Raw genomic sequence first — 23,353 nt, 5'->3', positions numbered from 1 at the left:
CTTGCGTCCGCACGCGCGATGACGCTCCCCGACGTCACCCCGACGCGCCCCGACGTCATTCCGTCTCGCCCTGCCCCGGCGGGTGGTCGGGATCCTCCGCAGCTAGGCGCCGTCAGCTGGAGCGTCGCGGCGGTCGGCCAGTCGTGGAGGGCGTGTCCTGCGGCGCGATGGCCGTAGTGTTGCCGGCGGTCGTGGAGGAGCTCCTGAGCGAGATGGCGGCGGCGGTGCAGGAGAGCGCGCGAAGTACGGGACCGAGGTCGTGTGTGGCTGCGCCGTGGGCGCAGACCGGGCATCCGGGCACCGCCGGGCCGGGAGGCAGGAGGCGGGGCGTCCGGGCCTGGCCCTGCCTTTTTTCCATGTGGTTCTCTAAACCTCTTGTTCGTAAAAAAACAAAAAAACAAAACAAAACAAAAAAAGCGAAATTGGAACAAGTAAAAGTCAAATCGATTCAGCAAATATTTAGGGTACAGCGCAGTTGCAGGAGCCCCTCCGCCGGAGCGAGTAGGCCAGTGGAGACCGAAGTGCTGAAAGCTGGCCAGGTCGCTGGGAGGGGTCCCCGCCCGGGGGTGGAAGGGACGGGAGCCTACAGTGAGTGATAGAAACGTGGAGTTCCGGATTATTTTACACGAAATTTTGAATTTTTAAACTTTTTCTCAAATTCTGATGTTAACATTAAAGTTAATGCTTCTATACGCTTGTAAAAAGTAGGCCCAGCGCCGTGGCTCACGCCTGTAATCCCAGCACTTTGGGAGGCCGAGGCAGGTGGATTACCTAAGGTCAGGAGTTCGAGACCAGCCTAGCCAACATGGTGAAACCTCGTCTCTACTAAAAATACAAAAAATTAGCTGGGCGTGGTGGCGGGCGCCTGTAATTCCAGCTACTCAGGAGGCTGAGGCAGGAGAATCGCTTGAACCCGGGAGGCGGAGGTTGCCGTGCCAGCCTGGGCAGCAAGAGCGAAACTCCATCTCAAAAAAAAAAAAGTTAGCATTTTAAGAGCCACATAAACCTAAATGCATATGCAATCATTGGAGAAAATCTGGGTATTGTGAAAGCACCATTTTTTTTCTGACCAGCAGAGGGTGCTCTTTGGCTATGCTCGCCAAAATCACTTGAGAATGGTTGATCTCAAGATGTGTTCAGAGTATGCTAGGATAAGATCAAATCAAATTTGATCTAATCAAAATGCATTGACTAATGAACTACTATTAGGATGTAAAAATGGCCACCTTATAAGTAACAGCCATATTAGGCCCCAAAACTGCCACTGCTTATTCAACTTGGATGGCTTTTGTTTTAAAAGTACTGTACTGCATTTTGAAAGGGTTTATCTTGAGTTACTGTTTTTAAGGAACTGAGAAAAATAAGCCAACTTTGTTTTCTCATCTCAGTCAAAATTAAGGAGACTTAAGTGTATGTGCTTGAAAGATTAGTGCAGCCAAGTATTCAAACATACTTGATTCCAAAAAGGATGGAAAAAAAGCCAACTGATATTAGCTTATACAGTTGTTCCTGGCTCTAAGATTTGATGGCCTGAGGGTTTGGAATGCTGTCACTTTAAACAATAATCGCCAGAACTATTCTGTGTCTGAATAGATTAATCCAAACACTGACAGTAGTTTGGGTTTTTTTTTTTTTTTTTAGACAGAGTCTTGCTCTGTCTCCCAGGCTGGAGTGCAATGGCGCGATCTCAGCTCACTGCAACCTCTGCTTCCCGAGTTCAAGTGATTCTCCTGCCTCAGCCTCCCAAGTAGCTGGGACTACAGGCTCATGCCACCACACCCGGCTAATTTGTATGTTTTTAGTAGAGACGGGGTTTCACCATATTGGCCAGGCTGGTCTCAAACTCCTGACCTTGTGATACGGCCACCTCAGCCTCCCAAAATGCCGAGATTACAGGTGTGAGCCACCGTGCCCAGTCAGTTTTGGGTTTTTTCTCTCCAACAAGAAGGTTCACAAGACGCATTGACACTCCTGAAGGGGGCATAATCATTGCCCCTGACACCCATGGTTCAGACACAGGGACCAATGCTGTTGATTCATGTTTATTTTCAGCAGCCCTGTTTTCTGTCTTTTTCAAAATCTTTTTCCTATTAATATATAGTTATACACCCTTCCTAATTAGATAAAGATTCCAAATTTATACTTGTATGATGATATATAAACTAGTCACAGTGGAACCTGTAGGAAGCTCTGATTACTTTTCGTTTTCTTTGTAACTTTTGGATTTCCATGGAGTTATAACTATCTTGGTTTTATTTGCTTGTTTAGTTTTTTACATATTCTTACCTTAACCTCACATCCTTTACTAGTGTTCTCAATCTCCCCTCAAGATGTTCAGATGAACGAAGTATGTTATCAGTTTCACCTTCCTGAAGACATCTCTAGAGCCTTCTGACTTGCTTAATATGGACTGGCTGATCTCTCGGCTGTTTCCTGACATCTCTCTTCACCATTATTATCTGGGAATTCTCTGTATCTATGTTGGGTCCTATGTTTAGTATATCCTACAGTTTTCTTTTCTCAGTTTACTACCTCTTTTTTTTTTTTTTGAGACAGTCTGTCACCCAGGCTGATGTGCAATAGTATGATCAAAGCTCACTGTAGCTTTGACCTCCTAGGCTCAGATGATCCTCCCACCTCAGCCTCCCGAGTATCTGGGACTGCAGGCACACAATACCACAGCTGGCTAGTTTTTTGTATTTTTTGTAGAGACAGGGTCTCACCATGTTGCCTAGGCTGGACTCGAACTCTGGAGCTCAAGAGAGCCACCTGCCTTGGCTTCCCAAAGTGCCAGGATTACAGGCATGAGCCACCACACCTGGCCCATGTAAATTTTTTTTTTTTTTTTTTTTTTTGAGACAAGGTCTTGCTCTGTCACCCAGGCTGGAGTGCAGTAGCACTCATAGCTCACTGCTCCCTCAACCTCCCAGGCTCAAGAGATCCTCTTGTCTCAGCCTCCTGAGTAACTGGTACCACAGGTGTGCACCACCATGCCCAGCTAGTTTTTATATTTTTGTAGAGACGGGGTTTCACTGTGTTGCCCAGGCTTACTACCTTATTTTATGGCACACAGACTCTGCCAACTTCCTGAAGAAGGGGGCATGAGATGTACTTTTTGAGGCTTTCTTTTCTGTTTTTTGAGACCGGGTCTCACTCTGTTCCCCAGGCTAGAGTACAGTGGCGCAATCACACCTCACGCCCAGCTGATTATTTTATTTTCTGTAGAGACGGGTCTTCCTTTGTTGCCCAGGCTACTCTGGAAATCCTGGGCTCAAGCGATCCTTCTGCCTTGGCCCCCCAAAGTGCTGGGATTATGGTTTTGAGCCCCCACACTGGCCCCTTTTTGAGGCTTTTTATGTCTGAAAAGGTTGTGGGGTTTTTTTTTGTTGTTTTGGTTTTTTTTTTGAGATGGAGTTTCGCTCTTGTTGCCCAGGCTGGATGCAATGGCGCAATCTCTGCTCACCGCACCCTCCACCTCCTGGGTTCAAGGGATTCTCCTGCCTCAGTCTCTCGAGTAGCTGGGATTACAGGCATGCGCCACCATGCCCGGCTAATAGTTTTTGTATTTTTAGTAGAGATACTAAATGTTGGTCAGGCTGGTCTTGAACTCCCGACCTCAAGTGATCTGCCCACCTCGGCCTCTCAAAGTGCTGGGATTACAGGCGTGAACCATTGCACCCAGCTGAAAAAGTTCTTTTTCTGCCCTCACACTTAAGTGATTATCTAGGTATTGAATTATTTGTTGGAAGTAATATTTCTTCAGACATCTGAAAACATTATTCCACTACCTCCGAGCTTCTAGTGTTACTCCTGATTTTTGTATGTGACCTTTATTTTCTCTGGAAGTTTGAATTATCTTTTCTTCATAACCAGTGTTCTGAATCTTCTGGTAAAGTTTGTTTTCTTCACTTCAGTGTGGGCACACAGTGGGCCCTTTCAAGCTAGAAATTCATGTCCTTCAGCTGTGGGGAATTTTGAATTATTTGACTGATGAGTTCCCTCCATCTGTTTTCTCTGTTCTTTCTGATATTTCTCTAATTAAGTTACTGGATGTCCTCTGTTGTCCTTCTGATTGACTTACTGTGGCTTCTGTGTTTCTTTTATATTTTCTCTACTTCCTGGGAACTTTCTTCAACTTTATCTTCCAGATTTTCTGTTGAATTTCTGCTGTCTTTTTTTTTTTTTTTTTTAAGAGACGGGTCTTGCCGGGCACAGTGGCTCATGCCTGTAATCCCAACACTTTGGGAGGCCGAGGCGGGTGGATCATCTGAAGTCGGGAGTTCGAGACCAGCCTGATCAACATGGAGAAACCCCGTCTCTACTAAAAAAATTAGCCGGGCGTGGTGGTGCATGCCTATAATCCCAGCTACTCTGTAGGCTGAGGCAGGAGAATTGCTTGAACCCGGGGGGTGGAGGTTGCGGTGAGCCAAGATTGCGTCATTGTACTCCAGCCTGGGCAACAAGAGCGGAACTCCGTCTCAAAAAAAAAAAAAAAAAAGAGAGACGGGGTCTTACTGTGTTGCCCAGGCTGGCCTCAGACTCCTGGTTTCAAGCAGTCTTCCTGCCTCAGCTTCCCAAGCAACTGAAACTACAGAGACATACCATGTATTTTTAATTTATAACTTTTTTTCAGAAGATTCCCTTTTTCTTATGATGGCTTCTGCCTGTTTTATGATTGCATTAACTTTTTTCTGATGATAAAATATTAGTAATAGATGTTTAAAATTTTCTCCTTTCTGCAGTTTTTCCTCTTTCTTCTGTTTTATTCTATTTCCTTTTTCCTTTGTTGTCTGGTAACCGTTGGCTGTCTAGTCATATTTCAGAGTGGAAGACTAAAAAGTATATCGGAAGCTCTGGGTGGTAGAGGGGCTTACAGAATATGAACATCACTATAGTTGTTCTCAGTAGGCTATTTAGTTGGGGAAACCATTTCATTGTCATTCCCACTTCTCTTGGGGTATACCTAGGGAAGACTTCCAGTCTCCTGGCTGGAGGGCGAAGGCCTGATTGCTTGTGTTATGGGAGCCATGTTAGGGAAGAGAGCAGGAGATCCTGTTTTCAGTGTGACACCCTGACTTTCACTGTACCTAGTATTTTTCCCTAGTACAGATAGCCTGTGTTTGAACCCCTCCAGAAAATAAACCTAGTCTTTTGCCAGAATGAGGGAAAGGCAGTCACCTAAAGCTGTGGAGGGAACTGGGGTCCCACTACTACTCAAACGTACTTGAAAAGAGTCTTATTTTCATATCCCTGCTTCACCCCCAATGAAGCTATTTGGTGCCACCAATTTGTTAGGGTTTGGGGAAGGGGAGAGGTGGATTTTGGAGTGTAACTCAGGCTGGTGCTTGACTCTCCCCATTGCTAGCCAAGGATTCAGTTTTCTTAAGTCTTATAAATCATTTTCCACTCTTCTATCACTTCCAATGTATCATGGCTGTTGTTTCTCCCTGTCTTTCTCATCCTTTGGAATTCATACTTTTAAAAAACAAATCTGGCTGGGCGCAGTGGCTCATGTCTATAATCCCAGCACTTTGGGAGGCCAAGGCAGGTGGCTCACTTGAGGTCAGGAGTTCAAGACCAGCATGGCCAGCATGGTGAAACCCCATCTCTACTAAAAATACCAAAAAAAATTAGCTGGGCGTGGTAGTGCATGCCTGTAGTCCCGGCTACCTGGGAGGCTGAGGCAGGAGAATGGTTTAAACCCGGGAGACGGAGGTTGCAGTGTGCCGAGATTGCACCATTGCACTCCAGCCTGGGCGACAGGGCAAGACTCCATCTCAAAAAAAGAAAAAGGAAATCCTTTTATTATGGTTTTAGTGGGGTTTGGGGAAGGAATAAAACCAGATGCATAGGTTCAGTTGACCATCACACACGGAAGTGTTTGTAGTTAGTGTATTTTAAGATTTTTATGTCAATGGTCACTGGCTTAATATGATTAACTTTTTTTTCCATTCTCATTTTACAGTTCCTGATGAATATCTGTTATCGTAAGTACATATACTGTTGTGTTTGATTTTTCTTTTTAACCATTAATGTTAAAATCCTTTCAACATCAACTCTTGATTTTTAAAAATATTCTTGACCGGGCGCGGTGGCTTACGCCTGTAATCCCAGCACTTTGGGAGGCTGAGGCGGGTGGATCATGGAGTCAGGAGATCAAGACCATCCTGGCCAACATGGTGAAACCCCATCTCTACTGAAAATACAAAAAATTAGCTGGACGTGGTGGCACGCGCCTGTAGTCCCAGCTACTCAGGAGGCTAAGGCAGGAGAATCACTTGAACCTGGGAGGTGGAGGTTGCAGTGAGCCAAGATCGTGCCACTGCACTCCAGCCTGGGGACGGAGTGAGGCTCCGTCTCAAAAATAAATAAATAAATAAAAAATAAAAATATTCTTACTACCAGGCACTGTGACTCACACATGTAATCTCAGCACTTTGGGAGGCAAAGGCAGGAGGATTGCTTGAGCCCAGGAGTTCAAGACCACTCTAGCAAAATAGGGAGACCCCCATCTCCATGAAAATAATTTTAAAAATAGAATAAAAGGACAGGCACCGTGGCTCACACCTGCAGTCCCAGCACTTTGAGAGACTGAGGCAGGTGGATCACTTCAGGTCAGGAGTTCAAGACCAGCCTGACCAATATCGTGAAACCCTGTCTCTAGTGAAAATGCAAAAGTAGCGGGACATGGTGGCACACACCTGCAATCTCAGCTGCTTGGGAGGCTAAGGCAGGAGAATTGCTTGAACCTGGGAGGTTGTGGTTGCATATCTCGCTGCGATTGTGCCATTGCACTCCAGCCTAAGTAACGAGCAAAACTCTGTCTCAAAAAAAATAAAAAATACTCTTAGAAACTAGGAATAATATTTTCTTGACATGATTCTTAAAAATTTGTCTCAATTGAATTAGCCAACACCATATCCAGTATTGTCATATTTGCCACTCTTATTTAACATTGTTTTAAAAATTGTGGCTGTAGCCGGGCGCGGTGGCTCAAGCCTGTAATCCCAGCACTTTGGGAGGCTGAGGCGGGCGGATCACGAGGTAAGGAGATCAAGACCATCTTGGCTAACATGGTGAAACCCCGTCTCTACTAAAAATACAAAAAAATTAGCCGGGCGTGTTGGCGGGCTCCTGTAGTCCGAGCTACTCGGGAGGCTGAGGCAGGAGAATGGTGTGAACCCGGGAGGCGGAGCTTGCAGTGAGCCGAGATCGCGCCACTGCACTCCAGCCTGGGGGACAGAGCAAGACTCCGTCTCAAAAAAAAAAAAAAAAAAAAAATTGTGGCTGTTGGCCAGGTGCAGTGGCTCATGCCTGTAATCACAGCACTTTGGGAGGCTGAGACGGGCGGATCACCTGAAGTCAGGAGTACAAGACTAGCCTGACCAACATGGAGAAACCCTGTCACTATTAAAAATACAAAATTAGCCAAGCATGGTGGTGCATGCCTGTAATCCCAGCTTCTCGGGAGGCTGAGGCAGGAGAATTGCTTGAACCTGGGAGGTGGAGGTTGCTGTGGGCCAAGATCGCGCCATTGCACTCCAGCCTGGGCAATAAAAGTGAAACTCCATCTCAAAAAAAAAAAAAAAACAAAAAATAAAGCATAGCTGTTCAATTAACAGATGAAAAAGAAATTACAAATGTATCTATCTGCAAGGAAAGACAATTATCATTATTTGCAGATGATAGAACTACTTAAATGAGAATAATATAGAGTGGTCAGTTATTTTAAAAATGCAGAGATCAAAAAAGTGAAAGCTACCTAGGTATAAGTAATACTTAATTACTGATATACACTTACATTTACAAGTCCTGGCCAGGCGCGGTGGCTCACTCCTATAATCCCAACGCCTTGGGAGGCTGAGGCTGGTGGATCACCTGAGGTCAGGAGTTTGAGACCAGCCTGACCAACATGGTGAAACCGTCTCTACTAAAAATAGAAAAATTAGCCGAGCATGGTGGCAGGCACCTGTAATCCCAGCTACTCGAGGGGTTGAGGCAAGAGAATCGCTTGAACCCGGGAGACGGAGGTTGCAGTGAGCTGAAATCATGCCATTGCACTCCAGCCTCGGTAACAGAGGCAAGACTGTCTCAAAAAAAAAAAAAAAAAAAAAAAAAAAAAACCTGTCCCAGGAGGATTGTTTGAGCCCTGAAGTTCGAGGCTGCAGTGAGCTATGATTGTGCCACTACACCAGCCTGGGTGATGTGAGACCTCGTCTCTAAAAAAATAAAAGTTCTGAAGAATATATACCGAGCTCTACCAGTGTTTTTTCTTTGGGGCAAGGAAGGAGGTAGAATTGAGGGAATGGCCTTAACCTTTACTGTATTTCTTAAATTTTTAATAAGAATTAAATATTACTGGAAAAAAATGTACTACTTTAAAAACAAAAGGGCAAAGAATAAAAGATGCAAATAGCCAAATCCTTTGGGAGGAAAAAGACAACTCTTACTAGTGACCACAAAAATACAAATTAACATAACTTTTCATCTAGAAAATTAGTGACCACAGAAAAGAAGTTGACACAAATATGGGGAAAGGGATCATTTATAACAGGAATATAAATTGCAGGGTAACAGGCAATAGGAACTTTAAAACATACCTATTCTTTGACCCAGAAATTCCACATAGAAGAACACATACCCAGGAAGTAATTATAGATGTTCATAAAGATTTTACAGTGAGGATATTCTCCGTGTGATGAATATCCAGTATTGTTTATGGTAGCAATAAAACATAGAAACACCCTAGTAATTCATGGAGTTTGAGGAGAATAAAAATGATTCATCTTTACAGTAGAATTATTTGTAACCATTAAAAGTGATATGGAAAAATCTTTAATGCATTCAAGAGATGTTCACAGTAGGTATTAAAGTGGACAGAGCAGGTTAAAAAAATTCTTTTTTTTTTTTTTTTCAGACAGTCTCGCTCTGTCGCAGAGGCTGGAGTACAGTGGCGCAGTCTCAGCTCACTGCAACCTCTGCCTCCCAGGTTCCAGTGATTCTCCTGCCTCAGCCTCCTGAGTAGCTGGGACTACAGGTGGCACACACTGAGGCAGGTGGATGATGAGGTCAGGAGTTCCGCCCACCTCGGCCTCCCAAGGTGCTGGGATTACAGGCATGAGCCACCACGCCTGGCCTTAAAAAAATTCTTAAAGGTAACTGCTGTGATTGATTGGTAAGGTTCCCAACAAATTTTATTTCATTGTTTTTTGTATTTTGTTATTTTGTAGACTAAATCTTCATGTGTTTAATATAAAAATTCAAAGCACTCTTTTCTGTTTCCCCCAATAATTTGTTGTATATGTGGCTGGTCTATTGGAAAATGAAGTAAGAAGTTGAACATTTTAATTTTGAAGCCTTACTAGGTTTGTCTTACTCTGTGTTAAGTCATATAAGTTCTTTAAAACATTAACTTTTCAGTTTGAGTTTAACTCTGCCATTTTATTTTCTAGTTTATAAAAATAATTCACACTTAGGCCGGGTGTGGTGGCTCATGCCTGTAATCACAGCACTTTGGGTGGCCAAGGAGGGCGGATCACAAGGTCAGGAGTTCGAGATCAGCCTGGCCAATATGGTGAAAGCCCATCTCTACTAAAAAAAAAAACAAAAATTAGCCACTCGTGGTGGCACGCGACTGTAATCCCAGCTACTCGGGAGGCTGAAGCAGGAGAATCGCTTGAATCTGGGAGGTGGAGGTTGCAGTGAGCAGAGATCGTGACACTGCACTCCAGCCTGGGCAACAGAGTGAGACTCCAACTCAATGATTATAATAATAATAATAACCCGCACTTATAAAAAATTTTTATTGGAAAATAAAACCTATAAAAAGCATCAATAATCATACCACCCAGTAATAATCACTCTTAAATTTTGGTTTATTGCCTTTTTTTTTTTTTCTTTGAGACAGAGTTTCGCTCTGTCGCCCAGGCTAGAGTGCAGTGGCACAATCCCGGCTCACTGCAAGCTCTGCCTCCCGGGTTCACACCATTCTCCTGCCTCAGTCTCCCAAGTAGCTGGGACTACAGGCGCCCGCTACCGCGCTCGGCTAATTTTTTGTATTTTTAGTAGAGACGGGGTTTCACCGTGTTAGCCAAGATGGTCTCGATCTGCTGACCTCATGATCCACCTGCCTCGGCCTCCCAAAGTGCTGGGATTACAGGTGTGAGCCACTGCGCCCGGCCTGTTTATTGCCTTTTCAAAAAATTAAATTTTGGCCAGGAATGGTGGATCACACCTGTAATAACAGTATTTTGGGAGGCTGAAGCTTAAGGATCACTTGGGGCCAGGAGTTTGAGACCAGCTTAGGCAGCACAAGGAGACTCTGTCTCTACAAAATCAAAAAATTAACTGGGTTTGGTGGTGTATACCTGTAGTCCTGGCTGCTAGGGAGGCTGAGGTGGTGGGAGGATCACTTGAGCCCAGGGGGTTCCGGTTGCAGTGAGCCATGATTGCACCACTGGAATCCAGCCTGCCTGGATGACAGAGAGAGACCTTGTTTCAAAAAACAAAAAACAAAAAACAAAAAAAAAAAAAAAAAAAAAAAAAAACAAACAAAAAGGCCAGACATGCTGGCTCACACCTGTAACCCCAGCACTTTGAGAGGCCAAGGCAGGGGGATCACCTCAGGTCAGGAGTTCAAGACCACCCTGGCCAACATGGCAAAAGCCCATCTCTACTAAAAAATACAAAAATTACCTGGGCGGCCGGGCGCGGTGGCTCAAGCCTGTAATCCCAGCGCTTTGGGAGGCCGAGGCGGGCGGATCACGAGGTCAGGAGATCGAGACCATCATGGCTAACATGGTGAAACCCCGTCTCTACTAAAAATACAAAAAATTAGCCGGACGTGTTGGCGGGCGCCTGTAGTCCCAGCTACTCGGGAGGCTGAGGCAGGAGAATGGCGTGAACCCGGGAGGCAGAGTTTGCAGTGAGCCGAGATCACGCCACTGCACTCCAGCCTGGGGGACAGAGCAAGACTCCGTCTCAAAAAAAAAAAAAAAAAAAAAAAAAATTACCTGGGCATGGTGGCCTGCACCTGTAATCCCAGCTACTCGGGAGGCTGGGACAGGAGAATCTCTTGAACCCGGGAGGCAGAAGTTGCAGTGAGCCGAGATTGTGCCACTGCTCTCCAGCCTGGACAACAGAGTGAGACTCCATCTCAAAAAAAAAAAATTAAACTTTAAATTTTGACATAATTGTAGGTTTCCTTTAAAAAAGTTAACATGCTTGAGAGTTCCTAAAATATAATTTTGTCTTCAACCTTTCTCACCTAATATTATAAGAATTTTCTCACATATCAAAGTTTTTTCCTGTATATCCTTTAACAGTTGAATAGCCTTATTACTAATCCAAAAAGTACACATTTAATATCTTCAGATGGGCAAACATTAAAAAGCCTGATAATACTGGTGTTAGTGGGGACATGGAGAAAATAGAAGTCTGGTTTTTTTGTTTGTTTGTTTTGTTTTTTTGAGACAGTCTCCTTCTGTCACCTGGGCTGGAGTGTAGTGGCGCAATCTTGGCTGACCGCAACCTCCACCTCCCGGATTCAAGCAATTCTCCTGCCTCAGCCTCCTGAGTAGCTGGGACTACAGGCGTGTGCCACCACGCCCGGCTAATTTTTTGTATTTTTAGTAGAGACGGGGTTTCACCATGTTAGCCAGGATGGTCTCGATCTCCTGACCTCTGGTGATCTGCCTGCCTCGGCCTCCCAAAGTGCTAGGATTACAGGTATGAACCACCACGCCCGGCCTGAGAAAATAGAAGTCTTATACAGTGCTGGTGGGAGTGCTGTTTTCACTTTTTTGTGTGTTTTAGTTTTTTCTTTCTTTTTTCTTTAGAGATGGGGTGTCACTACATTGCTCAGGCTGGTCTTGAATTCCTGGACTCAAGCGATCCTCTTGCCTCAGCCTTCCAAAATGCTGGGATTACAGGCATGAGCCACCACTCCTGTTTCCACTTTGGAGAGCTATTGGCAATATCTATTAAAGTTGAAAATGAACATATGTTTTAGTTACATAAACTAAAGGGGGATTTTCAGAGATGTATGCCAAGGGACATGTATGGGGATAATTGAATATTATTTATAATAGTATAAAATAGAAACAATGTCCATACATAGAGTACTTAAATAAAATTCAGTGTATACATATAATGGAATATTATTCAAAGGTAAAGTAAAAATAAATGTCTGTCAACATGCCTCATTTTCAAAAACGCATTGAGTAGAAAAATGCAAGTTGCCAAAAGAAGTCTACAATATTTTATATTTTCTTTTATTTTTCATGAGCTATTTCAGGAACAGCAAAAAGAAGCCTGCAATAAACCTTTTATGTTTTGTTTTGTTTTGTTTTTGTTTTTGTTTTTTGAGATGGAGTCTCGCTGTCTTGCCCAGGCTGGAGTGCAGTGGTGCAATCTCGGCTCACTGCAAGCTCCGCCTCCCGGGTTCACACCATTCTCCTGCCTCAGCCTCTCCGAGTAGCTGGGACTACAGGCGCCCGCCACCACGCCCGGCTAATTTTTTGTATTTTTAGTAGAGACGGGGTTTCACCATGGTCTCGATCTCCTGACCTCGTGATCTGCCCGCCTCGGCCTCCCAAAGTGCTGGGATTACAAGCGTGAGCCACCGCGCCCGGCCCTTTTATGTTTTAAAACAATACTATATGTGTATATGCATACATATATGCACGTGTGTTTGTTATGTATGTGTGCATACATATGTTCTATATATAATATTTAATATGAACACATTAACGGGAAGGAAACCAACAAATGCATGTGCTTACCTCAGGGATAAGCGGAAGGTAGGAAGGAGGCACTACAAAGAAGTATAAAGAGGGCTTATCACTAACAGTGTACTCCCTTTATGAAAAATATAATACAGGCTGGGCACAGTGGCTCACACCTGTAATCCCAGCACTTTGGGAGGCCGAGGCGGGTGGATCACCTGAGGTCTGGAGTTGGAGAGCAGCCTGACCAACATGGAGAAACCCCGTTTCTACTAAAAATACAAAATTTGCCGGGTGTGGTAGCACATGCCTGCAATCCCAGCTACTTGGGAGGCTGAGGCAGGACAATCGCTTGAACCCGGGAAGCGGAGGTTATGGTGAGCCAAGATTGCGCCATTGTACTCCAGCCTGGGCAACAAAAGCGAAACTCCATCTCAAAAAAAAAAAAAAAAAAAATATACACACACACACATATATAAAATACAAGAAGATCTGAAATAAGTACACCAAGATATTAACATTAATTCTGGGGAGTGAATGGGTCCATGGGTTTTGCTGTATTGTTTTCCTTTTTTCGAAATTAAAATGAATTTTTAAAAAATGCTAAGTCTAGTGATCCTTTGGGTCAAGTTACTGAGGTGACTTTGAGAATCAGGCCTTCTAATCTGAAGCGTTTTTATTTCACAGGCTGAAGTTTCTCTTTGGCTCATCAGCCACCCAGGCCTTGGACCTAGTTGATCGACAGTCCATCACCTTAATCTCATCACCCAGTGGAAGGCGTGTTTACCAGGTAGAAGTCTAGAGATGGGGGTGATCCCTACAGAAACCCCTTAGGACAAAATGTTTTCTTCATCTCTGTAGAAGCTGGTGACTAGCTTTAAATATTTCTTGGACTGTTAAAAGGCTTTTGCCCCAACTTGGTAAAATTAACAAATTGATAATTTTTAAAAATCTTTATTTTAACTGACAGAAACTGTCGCTATTCATGGTATATAACATGATGTTTTGATATATGGATACCTTGTAGAATAACTAAATCAAGCTAATTAACATATCTAATACCTTATATACTTATTTTTTTGTGGTGAGATCACTTAAAGTCCACTATCTTAGCAATCTTCAAATATACAGTACTTCAGTCTTTTTATTTCTTTGTTTTTATAGAGACAGGGTCTCACTATGTTGCGCAGGCTGGTCTCAAACTCCTAGGCTCAAGCGATCCTCCCACCTTGGCCTCTCAAAGTATTGGGATTACAGGCATGAGCACCATCCCTGCCAATACTTTGTTATTAAATATATTCACCATGTTGTACCATAGATACCCTGAACTTATTTCTCCTAAGTGAAATTTTGTACCCTTTGACCAATATCTCCCTATCTTCCTCTTCCTCCCCCACCCCAAGGCCCCTGGTAACCACTATTTCTTCTTCTATGAGTTCAACTTTTTGTTTTTAATAAAGACAGGGTCTTGCTCTGTTGCCCAAGCTGGTCTTGAACTCCTGGCCTCAAGCATTCCTCCCCCTTCAGCCTCCCAAAGTGCTAGGATTACAGGCATGAGCCATTGCACCCAGCCTATGAGTTCAACTTTTTTTAGATTCCACATATAAGTGAGATCATGTGGTATTTGTCATTCTGTACCTGGCTTATTTCACTTAGCATAGTTTCACTTAACAAAATCTTCCAGACATTTTTGTAACTAAAATAAGATGGCCAGGTGTGGTGGCTCAAGCCTGTAATCCCAGCACTTTGGGAGGCCGAGGCAGGTGAATCACCTGAGGTCAGGAGTTCAAGACCAGCCTGGCCAACATGGTGAACCCCCGTGTCTACTAAAAATACAAAAATTATCTGGGTGTGGTGGTGGGCGCCTGTAATTCCAGCTACTCGGGAGGTTGAGGCAGGAGAATCACTTGAACCCAGGAGGAGGTTGCAGTGAGCAGCGATCGCACCATTGTACTCCAGCCTGAGTGACAAGAGCAGAACTCCGTCTCAAAACAAACAAGCAAAAAAAACACAAAAAAAACTTTTGGATGGTATTGTCTTACTCAAAAGAGACTGCCTATTAGATTAATTTTCTCATGGAGAACTTACGGAATAATCAAGGTCACTGAACTTGCAGTTTGTACCTGAGGAGGTGTGTCTGTCCTCTTTCCTGGTGTTTTTATTTTTGGTTTTTAGGTAGCTAAAATACCCGAAACTAGAGGGACCTTCAAGTTTTTCCCATTGCTTTTAGTTTGGGATATTTGGTCTTGATTCCATTATGGGCACAATACTTGACCTGGCAGGCAGACTTTTGTTTGAAGTATTTTAATTACTGTTGACTTTTTGTTCCTCCCATTGGTTAACAGTAACTTAAGTCACTTGTTTAGTTTTTGTTGTTCACATCTGGTATATATTACATTGCTTTATTAATTATAAAATACTAACTTCCAAGAAATGTGGCTGTCATCTTGGACTTTGAATTAAATGAGGCTGTAGAAATCTTATACACCCTCAAATTAACCTTAATGGTTGCATTGTATGGTAATATAGTAAGAATTTGGCTGAATTCAGGAGTTGTATGAGATGATAAAAGTTGAGTCACATACTGCCTCAATGTCCAGCTAGTTATCTTTTCATAGGTCATTCTTCATCCCATAGGTCAACTCTAATATTATTGTTCTCTAGATGTAATATGAAATAATTAAAGTCATTGTTATGTTGCTGACACCTGAGTCGTTTTCTATACTTTTTTTTTTTTTTTTTGAGGCAGAGTCTCACTCTGTTGCCCACGCTGGAGTGCAATGGCATGATCTTAGCTCACCGCAACCTCTGCCTCCTGGGTTCAAGCGATTCTCCTGCCTCAGCCTCCTGAGTAGCTGGGTTTACAGGTGTGCACCACCACACCTGGCTAGTTTCTGTATTTTTAGTAGAGATGGGGTTTCACCATGTTGTCCAGGCTGGTCTGGAACTCCTGACCTCAAGCAAAGGTGATCCACCACCTTTGCTTTCCAAAGTGCTGGGATTACAGGCGTGAGCCTCCGCGCCTGGCCACTTTTTATACTTTTTTGGTTCACTTAAGAAGGGGGATATTTCAGTCAGGAGAGGCTAAGTTATGCTGTGGTATCAATGACCCCAAATCTGAAAGGCTTACAAAAACAAAGTTTTAGATCTCATTCATGCTATGTATCCACCAGCAGCCAGTTGTAGCTCTGTTCCAAAACAGCTTCATGCAGGGATCCCAGTGGGCAAAGCAGCCCATATCTGGAACACTGTGACTCTCAAAGAGAAAAAGGAAAACATGGTACACAATTTTTAACATTTTTCTGCTTGGCTACCCAGATTTTACTAAAGCAGGTCACATGGCCAGCCTGTATTTAACAGGCCAGGAATGTATAATCCTGTTTTCAGAGAGAAGCACCAAACACAAGGAACAATAACAAAGACACTGTGGAGTGTCCTAAGAGGCTTGAAGCAGTCATAAAATAAAACTGTACCCATGAATGGATGACCACGTAGATGGGTCACCTCTCCTTGCGACCTAACTGAAACCACAGTAGAACCACAGTAGAAACCACCTCCAAGTGAGGTTCCTACAAGTCCTGTCAGCCGTGGTCTGAGTATCCTCTTTCCAGCATGTCCCTTTTTTAAAAAGCTCTCTCCTTCTGGGGGATAAACATTCCAGACTATAAGCGGGAAAACTAGGAGCAATTCCTGTAAGAGGAAGTTGTTTTTTTCACTGAAGGGTAAAGGAATTGAATTATGTTATCCTTAAGGTCAATTTCCAATTCTAAATGTTTCTAACTGAGATTTTGCCTGATTGTTGGGTTCATTAGTTGTCCACTGCTAGATAAGCGAAAAGCAAATTAGAAATTTAACCTCTTTTAGTGTTTATTGCTTTAGGCAGTTGAACATTTTACTTTTGAGTCTTAGCCCTTGAAGGGCTCAGGCAAGGAAACTCTGTAGAAATTCTCCCCATCTCAAGCCACCAGGCATTTATTCAGCATGATCCAGGGAGCATTATGATGGACGGGGACTCGCAATAAGAAGGAAGCAGTGAATTATTCTAGTCAGTGTAGAATCCCAGAGGCTTCTGCTTGCTTAAGTTTAAATCTAGAGAGAAGAGACGAGATAACTAAAGGGAGAAGAAACCTAAAGTTATATTCATTGGTAATAGTTTAGACACCCAAGAATTATAGGCCGGGAGTGGTGGCTTATGCTTGGAATCCTAGCAGTTTGGGAGGCTGAGGCGGGTGGATCATCTCAGGTCAGGAGTTCAAGACCAGCCTGACCAACGTGGCAAAACCCCATCTCTACTAAAAATACAAAAGTTAGCCAGCATAGTAGCACATGCCCGTAATCCCAGCTAATCAGGCGGCTGAGGCAGGAGAATGGCTTGAACCCAGGAGGTGGAGGTTGCAGTGAGCCAAGATTGCATCATTGCACTCCAGCCTGGGCAACAAAGTGAGACTCTGTCTTAAAAAAAAAAAAAAGAGAGAATTGTACATGTCATTGTTGGATGTGGTGGGTTTTTTCTTTAGGATTAAGTGGAAAACAATCTGCTTTAATGCTCTTCCTTCAGTGTAAGCTTCCATACATGCTGGGGAAATCTCTCCATTGATACTGGATGGTCTAGGTGATATATTCACAACATGTCAGAGCCTTGTGGTAGGTAATATGCAAGGCGTGCTTTTTCAACACCTAATTTGTAACTGGGCGGAAATTTTTTTTTTTTTTTTTTTTTTTTGAGACAGAGTCTTGCCCTGTTGCCCAGGCTGGAGTACAGTGACGCAGTCTTGGCCCACTGCCACCTCTGTCTCCCGGGTTCAAGCGATTCTCGTGCCTCAGCCTCCTGAGTAGCTGGGATTACAGGCACCTGCCACCACGCCTGGCTAATTTTTATATTTTTAGTAGAGATGGGGTTTCACCATATTGACCAAACTGATCTTGAACTCCTGACCTCATGATCCACCGGCCTCGGCCTCCCAAAGTGCTGGGATTACAGACGTGAGCCACTGTGCCCAGCCTGAACTGAAATCTTCAATGTGTTCAGTAGGCATCTTCTTACCCAATCATTGGCTATTTCTGGTAACCTAAAATCTCCCAAGGAATTCTGACTGTGTCAAAAAACCATACTGAGGCTGGGTGTGGTGGCTCATGCCTGTAATCCCAGGGCTTTGGGAGGCCAAGGTGGGAGGATCACTTAAGCCCAGCAGTTCAAGACCAGCCTGGACAACATAGCAAGACCCCATCTCTAAAAAAATTTTTAAAATTAGCATAGTGTGGTGGCACACACCAGTACTCCTACCTACTCAGGAGACTGAGGTGGGAGAATCACTTTAGCCGAGGGATTCAAGACTGCAATGAGCTATGATCATGCCACTGTACTCCAGCCTGGATGACAGAACAACATCCTGTCTCCAAAAAACAAAAATTTAAAAAAAAAATGTTAATAAAAGCTGTACTGGGATAACTGCATTATATGAACCACTGAAAATGTGATAAAAGCACAGCACTGGAACCTGCTATTTGTTCTTGCAGTCAAACCATACCTGTAGCTTTATTCTCTGCGGGTAAGAAAGATTAAAGAATCCTAGGAGTGCTAACATTGTAATTCAAAAAAAATTTGTAAGTCCTTGCTTTTTCATTTAGATTGCCATCTGAGAGCCTAAAAGTGCTTTGAAGGCCGTGTGGCAAATTCCTAAGTGGCAGTTCATTATAAAATCACCCTCAGGACATTTCTGCTTCCCTCAGATACTAATAATAATCTTACGCCTCCGGTTGGGAAGTTAACTCTAGGAATGAAGACCTCAACAAAAAGTTTTTGGCTGCTTGGTGGTAGAGAGACTTAAACAAAGGATTTCTCCAACAAATTGGTGCAATCATACTACAGATGTATCTTGTTTTTCCTGTACCTCTCCTTTTTGTCCCTCTTGACCACCACCAAGACTGTTAGACTGTGCCTCTTATCAACCCACTATATATCAGTGTCCTCCTTCCATCCTGCTAGATGAGTAGGCAGATCTGGGCCTGCCTCTTTTCCTGAGACCTCCATCCTGAACAGCTGAGTCATTCCTTTGGCAAGGGTCTTTGCTTTATTTATTCTCTCTGCTCTCAAATGCTTTTCAAAAGCCTCTTCCCAGTTTCTTCTTTTCTTCTTCTGTGACCTATCTTTATTTTAGAGATGGGGTCTTTGTCACCCAGGCTGCAGTGCAGTGGTACAGTCACAGCTCACTGCAGCCTTGACCTCCCAGGCTCAAGCAGTCCTCCCATCTCAGCCTCCCAAGTAGCTGGGACTACTGGCATGTGCCACCATACCTGACTTTAAAAAAATTTTTTTTTTATAGAGACGAGGTCTCACCATGTTGCCCATGCTGGTCTTGAACTCTGGGGCTCAAGTGATCCTCCCACCTCGACCTCCCAAAGTGCTGGGATTACAGGCTTGAGCCACCACACCTGGCCTGAGACCTCTTACTCTTACCCTGCTACTGACCCTTTGCCTGTTTTTACTCTCTTTAGGTATGTAGGAAGCTTTAGAAATTTACATACCTGCTGTGAAATACCAAAGGTTAAGAACCCCCACAATAAAATGTAGATGAGAGATTCCCCCCCACTTCCTTCTTATTACAGTCAGCCCATAGAGTGGGCCCCATGAATCACTAGGCATAGGAACAGAATGGTTTATGTGGTTGGTTGAACTAATCTGAAACTCTTCAATTCCTCTATATGCAGTCCTAAAGGTGAGCACTGAGAGGTGAGGAAGGAAGAGTCTGTACGCTGGAGGAAGAGTTGTTTCTATTTTATGTAAAACATTACTGCAGTTCTTCTCAGTGCAATTTGCAGAGCAACTCTGAGTCTACATAGATAAAAAGGGAAAGAGGTGGTTTTTCCAGCACATCTTCTGAGGTCTGATCCCATTTATCCTTTCTTTGTAGGTACTTGGAAGTTCTGGTAAAACATACACATGTTTGGCTTCTTGTCATTACTGTTCATGTCCTGCATTTGCCTTCTCAGTGCTACGGAAGAGTGACAGCATCCTGGTGAGGATGGGGAAGACTCTTCCCACTGTAGTTGAATGTAGAGAGAAATCGCCCTTTGTGGTTTAACTGTTGTACAAAATGGGAATCTTATTACATGTGAAACAAATGGTAGTTTTTTGTCCTTGACTTTGGTTAGTCATCTCATAGGGGTTTAGCCTCTCAAAATGCAATGTCATTTTTAGAACTACATCAATTTCTTGAATTTTTATGTAAAAGATCATGAGTGAAGCTTTGAGAAGGAAAAAAAGGGAATCTCAGAAGTGGGCACTAGGGAATTAGATGGCCCCATAAAAATATGAACTAAATTCGATGTTGGCAACTTTGGATATCCTACCTTCAGCCATATGGTATATCTTTGCACTACCCGTAAGACAGCCTGATACCACACTTGACCTTCACATGGGGCATGAGTACCTTCACCTATTCCTTTAAGCCTTTGCCAATTTCATCAGAGTCCAGACCATGAAGCAGAAACAGGACATACTCACACACACCTTATTCCAAAAAAAAACCACTACCTTCCTGAAAGCAGGCAGCTATTTTCTAAGTCTTGCCAAAGAAGAAAATCATGGTGTCCACTCCATTCTTCCCCTTTCTTTTACACTGTTAACTTCTTAAACATCTTGGGACCTGGCTGGCAAGTTGGGTATACCATTGTACAAGAGGCCACATTCATAACTGATGTGCCCTAAGTTTATCTCAACTGCAAGAGACAGGATTGAACTAAGACCCCTTCAAGATCCAAAGCTGTGTTCTCTGACATCAGATTCAACATAATCATCTCCCCAGAGGTGTGTATAGGCCAATATATGCAAGAGTTTGCCACTACTCCCTGTCCCCCAACCCCAGTATAACACAGTAGTTAAGAGAGTAGCCTAGAGACTCTGATGAGCATGTGATTACAATACCTGTCTTCTTAGGGAGCTGTTAGATTTCAGTGAGATGATGTATGAGAAGCACTTCACAGCATAGTGCCTCGAGGAATGTTAACCATTGCTGTGACAGCTTTCTGAAGGCAAGGAAGAAATATAACTTAGGACTAACGTGAGCAGTGCAGCTAGTCTTGGTTTTCACCATGGGTTACATACCTTGTGCCTGATGGATCTAAGCTGTTTCCCAAAGCAGCAGGCAAAGTAAGTCTGTGTTTGTCCACTCTGATTTCTAAAGAGAATACTCCTGTCTCATCATCTTTATCTGCAGTTTTTATTTATTTTTTGAGACAAGAGTCTGGCGCTGTCACCCAGGCTGTAGTGCAGTGGCGTGATCTTGGCGCAACGCAACCTCCACCTCCTGGGTTCAAGCGATTCTCATGCCTCAGCCTCCTGAGTAGCTGGAATTACAGGCATGTACCGCAACACCCAGCTAATTTTCGTATTTTTAATGGAGATGGGGTTTTGCCACATCAGCCAGGCTGGTCTCGAACTCCTGACCTCAAGTGATCTGTCTGCCTCGGCCTCCCAAAGTGCTGGCATGACAGGCATGAGCCACCATGCCCGGCCTATCTGCACTTTTTAGACAATCAGTTAGTTAGAGACCCCGTAATCTGTATGCTCTAGACTTTTCCTGCCAAATAAGACGGTAATGAGAAATCTTGGTTAGACTGGCCAGCCCCGGCCCTGCCTGTTTCTAATAGGTGTGTGTGTTTTATATTCCAGTGCAAGCATCTCTTGGCAGTTTACCTTAGTCAGGTTATGAGGACCTGTCAGCAGCTAAGTGTCTCCGACAAGCAGTTGACTGACATATTATTGATGGAGAAGAAACAAGAAGCATAAAAGGTACAGACTGAGCATCATACTTTCAAAATAGAATCCTGTCAAGAAATGCATTTAAAATGCCATGAGTCACATGGAAAAGAGGTGAAATGGATCTTTAGACACTTCATGTTACTGTCCCTTTTCCCTCCAGGACTGCAGGAGGTGTTGTGGGTTGGAGCCGTGGGCTGTGGAGGGTTTGCATATGATGAGAAGCCCTGTACAGTCTTCTCAAGAAAAACCCTGAGCCAGTCTCTGAGACGCTTGGGTAGAAAATGTCCCTGGATGGAATCAAGATTTTAAATTCAAATAAAGCCTAATATCATGTTGTGTCCACAATATTTAGTCTTTTTTTTTTCTTTTGAGACAGAGTCTCACTTTGTCGCCCAGGCTGGAGTGCAGTGGCGTGATCGCAGCTCACTGCAAGCTCTGCCTCCCAGGTTCACGCCATTCTCCTGCCTCAGCCTCCCAAGTAGCTGGGACTACAGGTACCCGCCACCATGCCCAGCTAATTTTTTGTATTTTTTTTAGTAGAGATGGGGTTTCACCATGTTAGCCAGGATGGTCTCTATGTCCTGACCTAGTGATCTGCCCACCTCAGCCTCCCAAAGTGCTGGAATTACATGCGTGAGCCACTGCGCCTGGCCGCATTTAGTCTTAAGTAACTGAATTACTAGTAATTTTTAAAAGGTTGGAATGGTGGGCCAAACAGAGTAAGATGAAGTTTCGATGAGTAGGTCAGTTCTTTTCCTTGGGTCCAGAAAACTACTGAGCAGCAACAGAAGGTCAGAGATGGGTTAAACAGTAGCAGGTATGAAAAGACTTAGAGGTTCTGGTTTCTGTAAGCGTCAAATATCTGTGATGTTGGTGCCAAAACAGCTTAAGTAGACTATTGTTTGAGAGGTGGTATCGAGAACAAGGGAAGAACTGGTTTCACTCTGCATTTCTGATCTTTACAACAGGACAACTGAAGGAACAGACTAAAAATCATGTCCTGAAAGGAAACTACAGGTACTACCAGTGATTTTCAGTCTGAAGAAGAAAAGACAAAATAGATGACAGAAGGAGTATTAGAAGGGAGAGCGATGAGACTCAGTTGGACACCGAGAGAGCAAAGAAGCAATAATACGTGAAGATGAAAATGAAATCAATTTCAGCATAAAAGACAAGAACTTAGGGTAAAGCTGCCCACAGCCAGAAGAGGATCCTAGGAGGACAGGAATTCCCTGTCTGCAGCATTTCATAAGCATGTAATATCATTGCAGGGATACTGCAGAAGGAGTTGAAGCAGTGGACAAACAGATGATATAGGTGATTTTACAGCCTAAGAAAGCCCCATGCTTGTGCCCCCAAAACATGAGGTGCTAGTGAATGAATGCTGGGGGAAAGCCCAGGGCCTAGGTGTTGCAATGTTCTGTGGTAGGCAGATGCTTTTTGTTTTGTTAAAAAAAGTGCAACAAATAAAATTTATCAAGACTTTTCTGCTACTCAGGAAACTTGGACTCAGTATAACTTACTTTTTTTCCAGCAGCCTTCAGGATAAAGTTTAGAAGGTAGATGTCACAAGCCAATGCGGCATCCTAAGCTTGTCTTTTTATTTTTATTTAACCTAATATAAACATGGTTAAATAATTTTACTTAGTAAAATTTTCACACTTTGGGTTCCAAGAACTTAACCAAACTTGAACTTTGGAGAGAAGCAAAATTCCCTGTCTAGCTCTAGAAGGCAGAATTTGGTAGAGGAGGGATCCCATTTCACCACTTTCTTCCCCACGAGTAGTTTTCTGTATATGGAAAAGGATGGAGCTTAAAATTATGTGATGAAAATTTGACTTATGAGACTATCATTTCCCTAAATTAA

General features: G+C 43.6%; 1 protein-coding gene across 4 annotated transcripts; it reads left to right on the top strand.

The window, feature by feature from the left end:
- The first annotated feature begins 52 nt into the window (after positions 1 to 52).
- ZSWIM7 (zinc finger SWIM-type containing 7) lies at positions 53 to 23,353 on the top strand. 4 transcript variants are annotated; one of them, XM_012501459.2, is made up of 6 exons: positions 53 to 243; positions 5,966 to 5,987; positions 13,413 to 13,515; positions 19,637 to 19,741; positions 21,397 to 21,516; positions 21,647 to 22,988. In XM_012501459.2, exons 1-5 carry the CDS (start codon positions 168 to 170, stop codon positions 21,511 to 21,513), a joined length of 423 nt encoding a protein of 140 aa, XP_012356913.1. In that variant the 5' UTR covers positions 53 to 167; the 3' UTR covers positions 21,514 to 21,516; positions 21,647 to 22,988. The 4 variants fall into 4 exon arrangements, 3 of the variants coding, with proteins under 3 accessions (XP_012356913.1, XP_003262670.1, XP_012356914.1); XM_012501460.2 differs by having other exon boundaries at positions 97 to 243; positions 22,455 to 23,353; XM_003262622.4 differs by having other exon boundaries at positions 66 to 243; positions 21,397 to 22,988.

The sequence above is a fragment of the Nomascus leucogenys genome, chromosome 19, assembly GCF_006542625.1.
Source record: "Nomascus leucogenys isolate Asia chromosome 19, Asia_NLE_v1, whole genome shotgun sequence".
NCBI lineage: Eukaryota > Metazoa > Chordata > Mammalia > Primates > Hylobatidae > Nomascus > Nomascus leucogenys.
Note: the sequence above shows the minus strand (reverse complement) of the source record. Positions and strands in the feature narration are given on the sequence as shown.

Coding starts and splice junctions, on each gene's coding strand:
- ZSWIM7 (XM_012501460.2), top strand. CDS start 168: ATGGCCGTAGTGTTGCCGGCGGTCGTGGAGGAGCTCCTGAGCGAGATG. Junction 244..5,965: donor GGTGCAGGAGAGCGCGCGAA/GTACGGGACCGA, acceptor CTCATTTTACAG/TTCCTGATGAATATCTGTTA. Junction 19,742..21,396: donor GGAAGAGTGACAGCATCCTG/GTGAGGATGGGG, acceptor TTTATATTCCAG/TGCAAGCATCTCTTGGCAGT.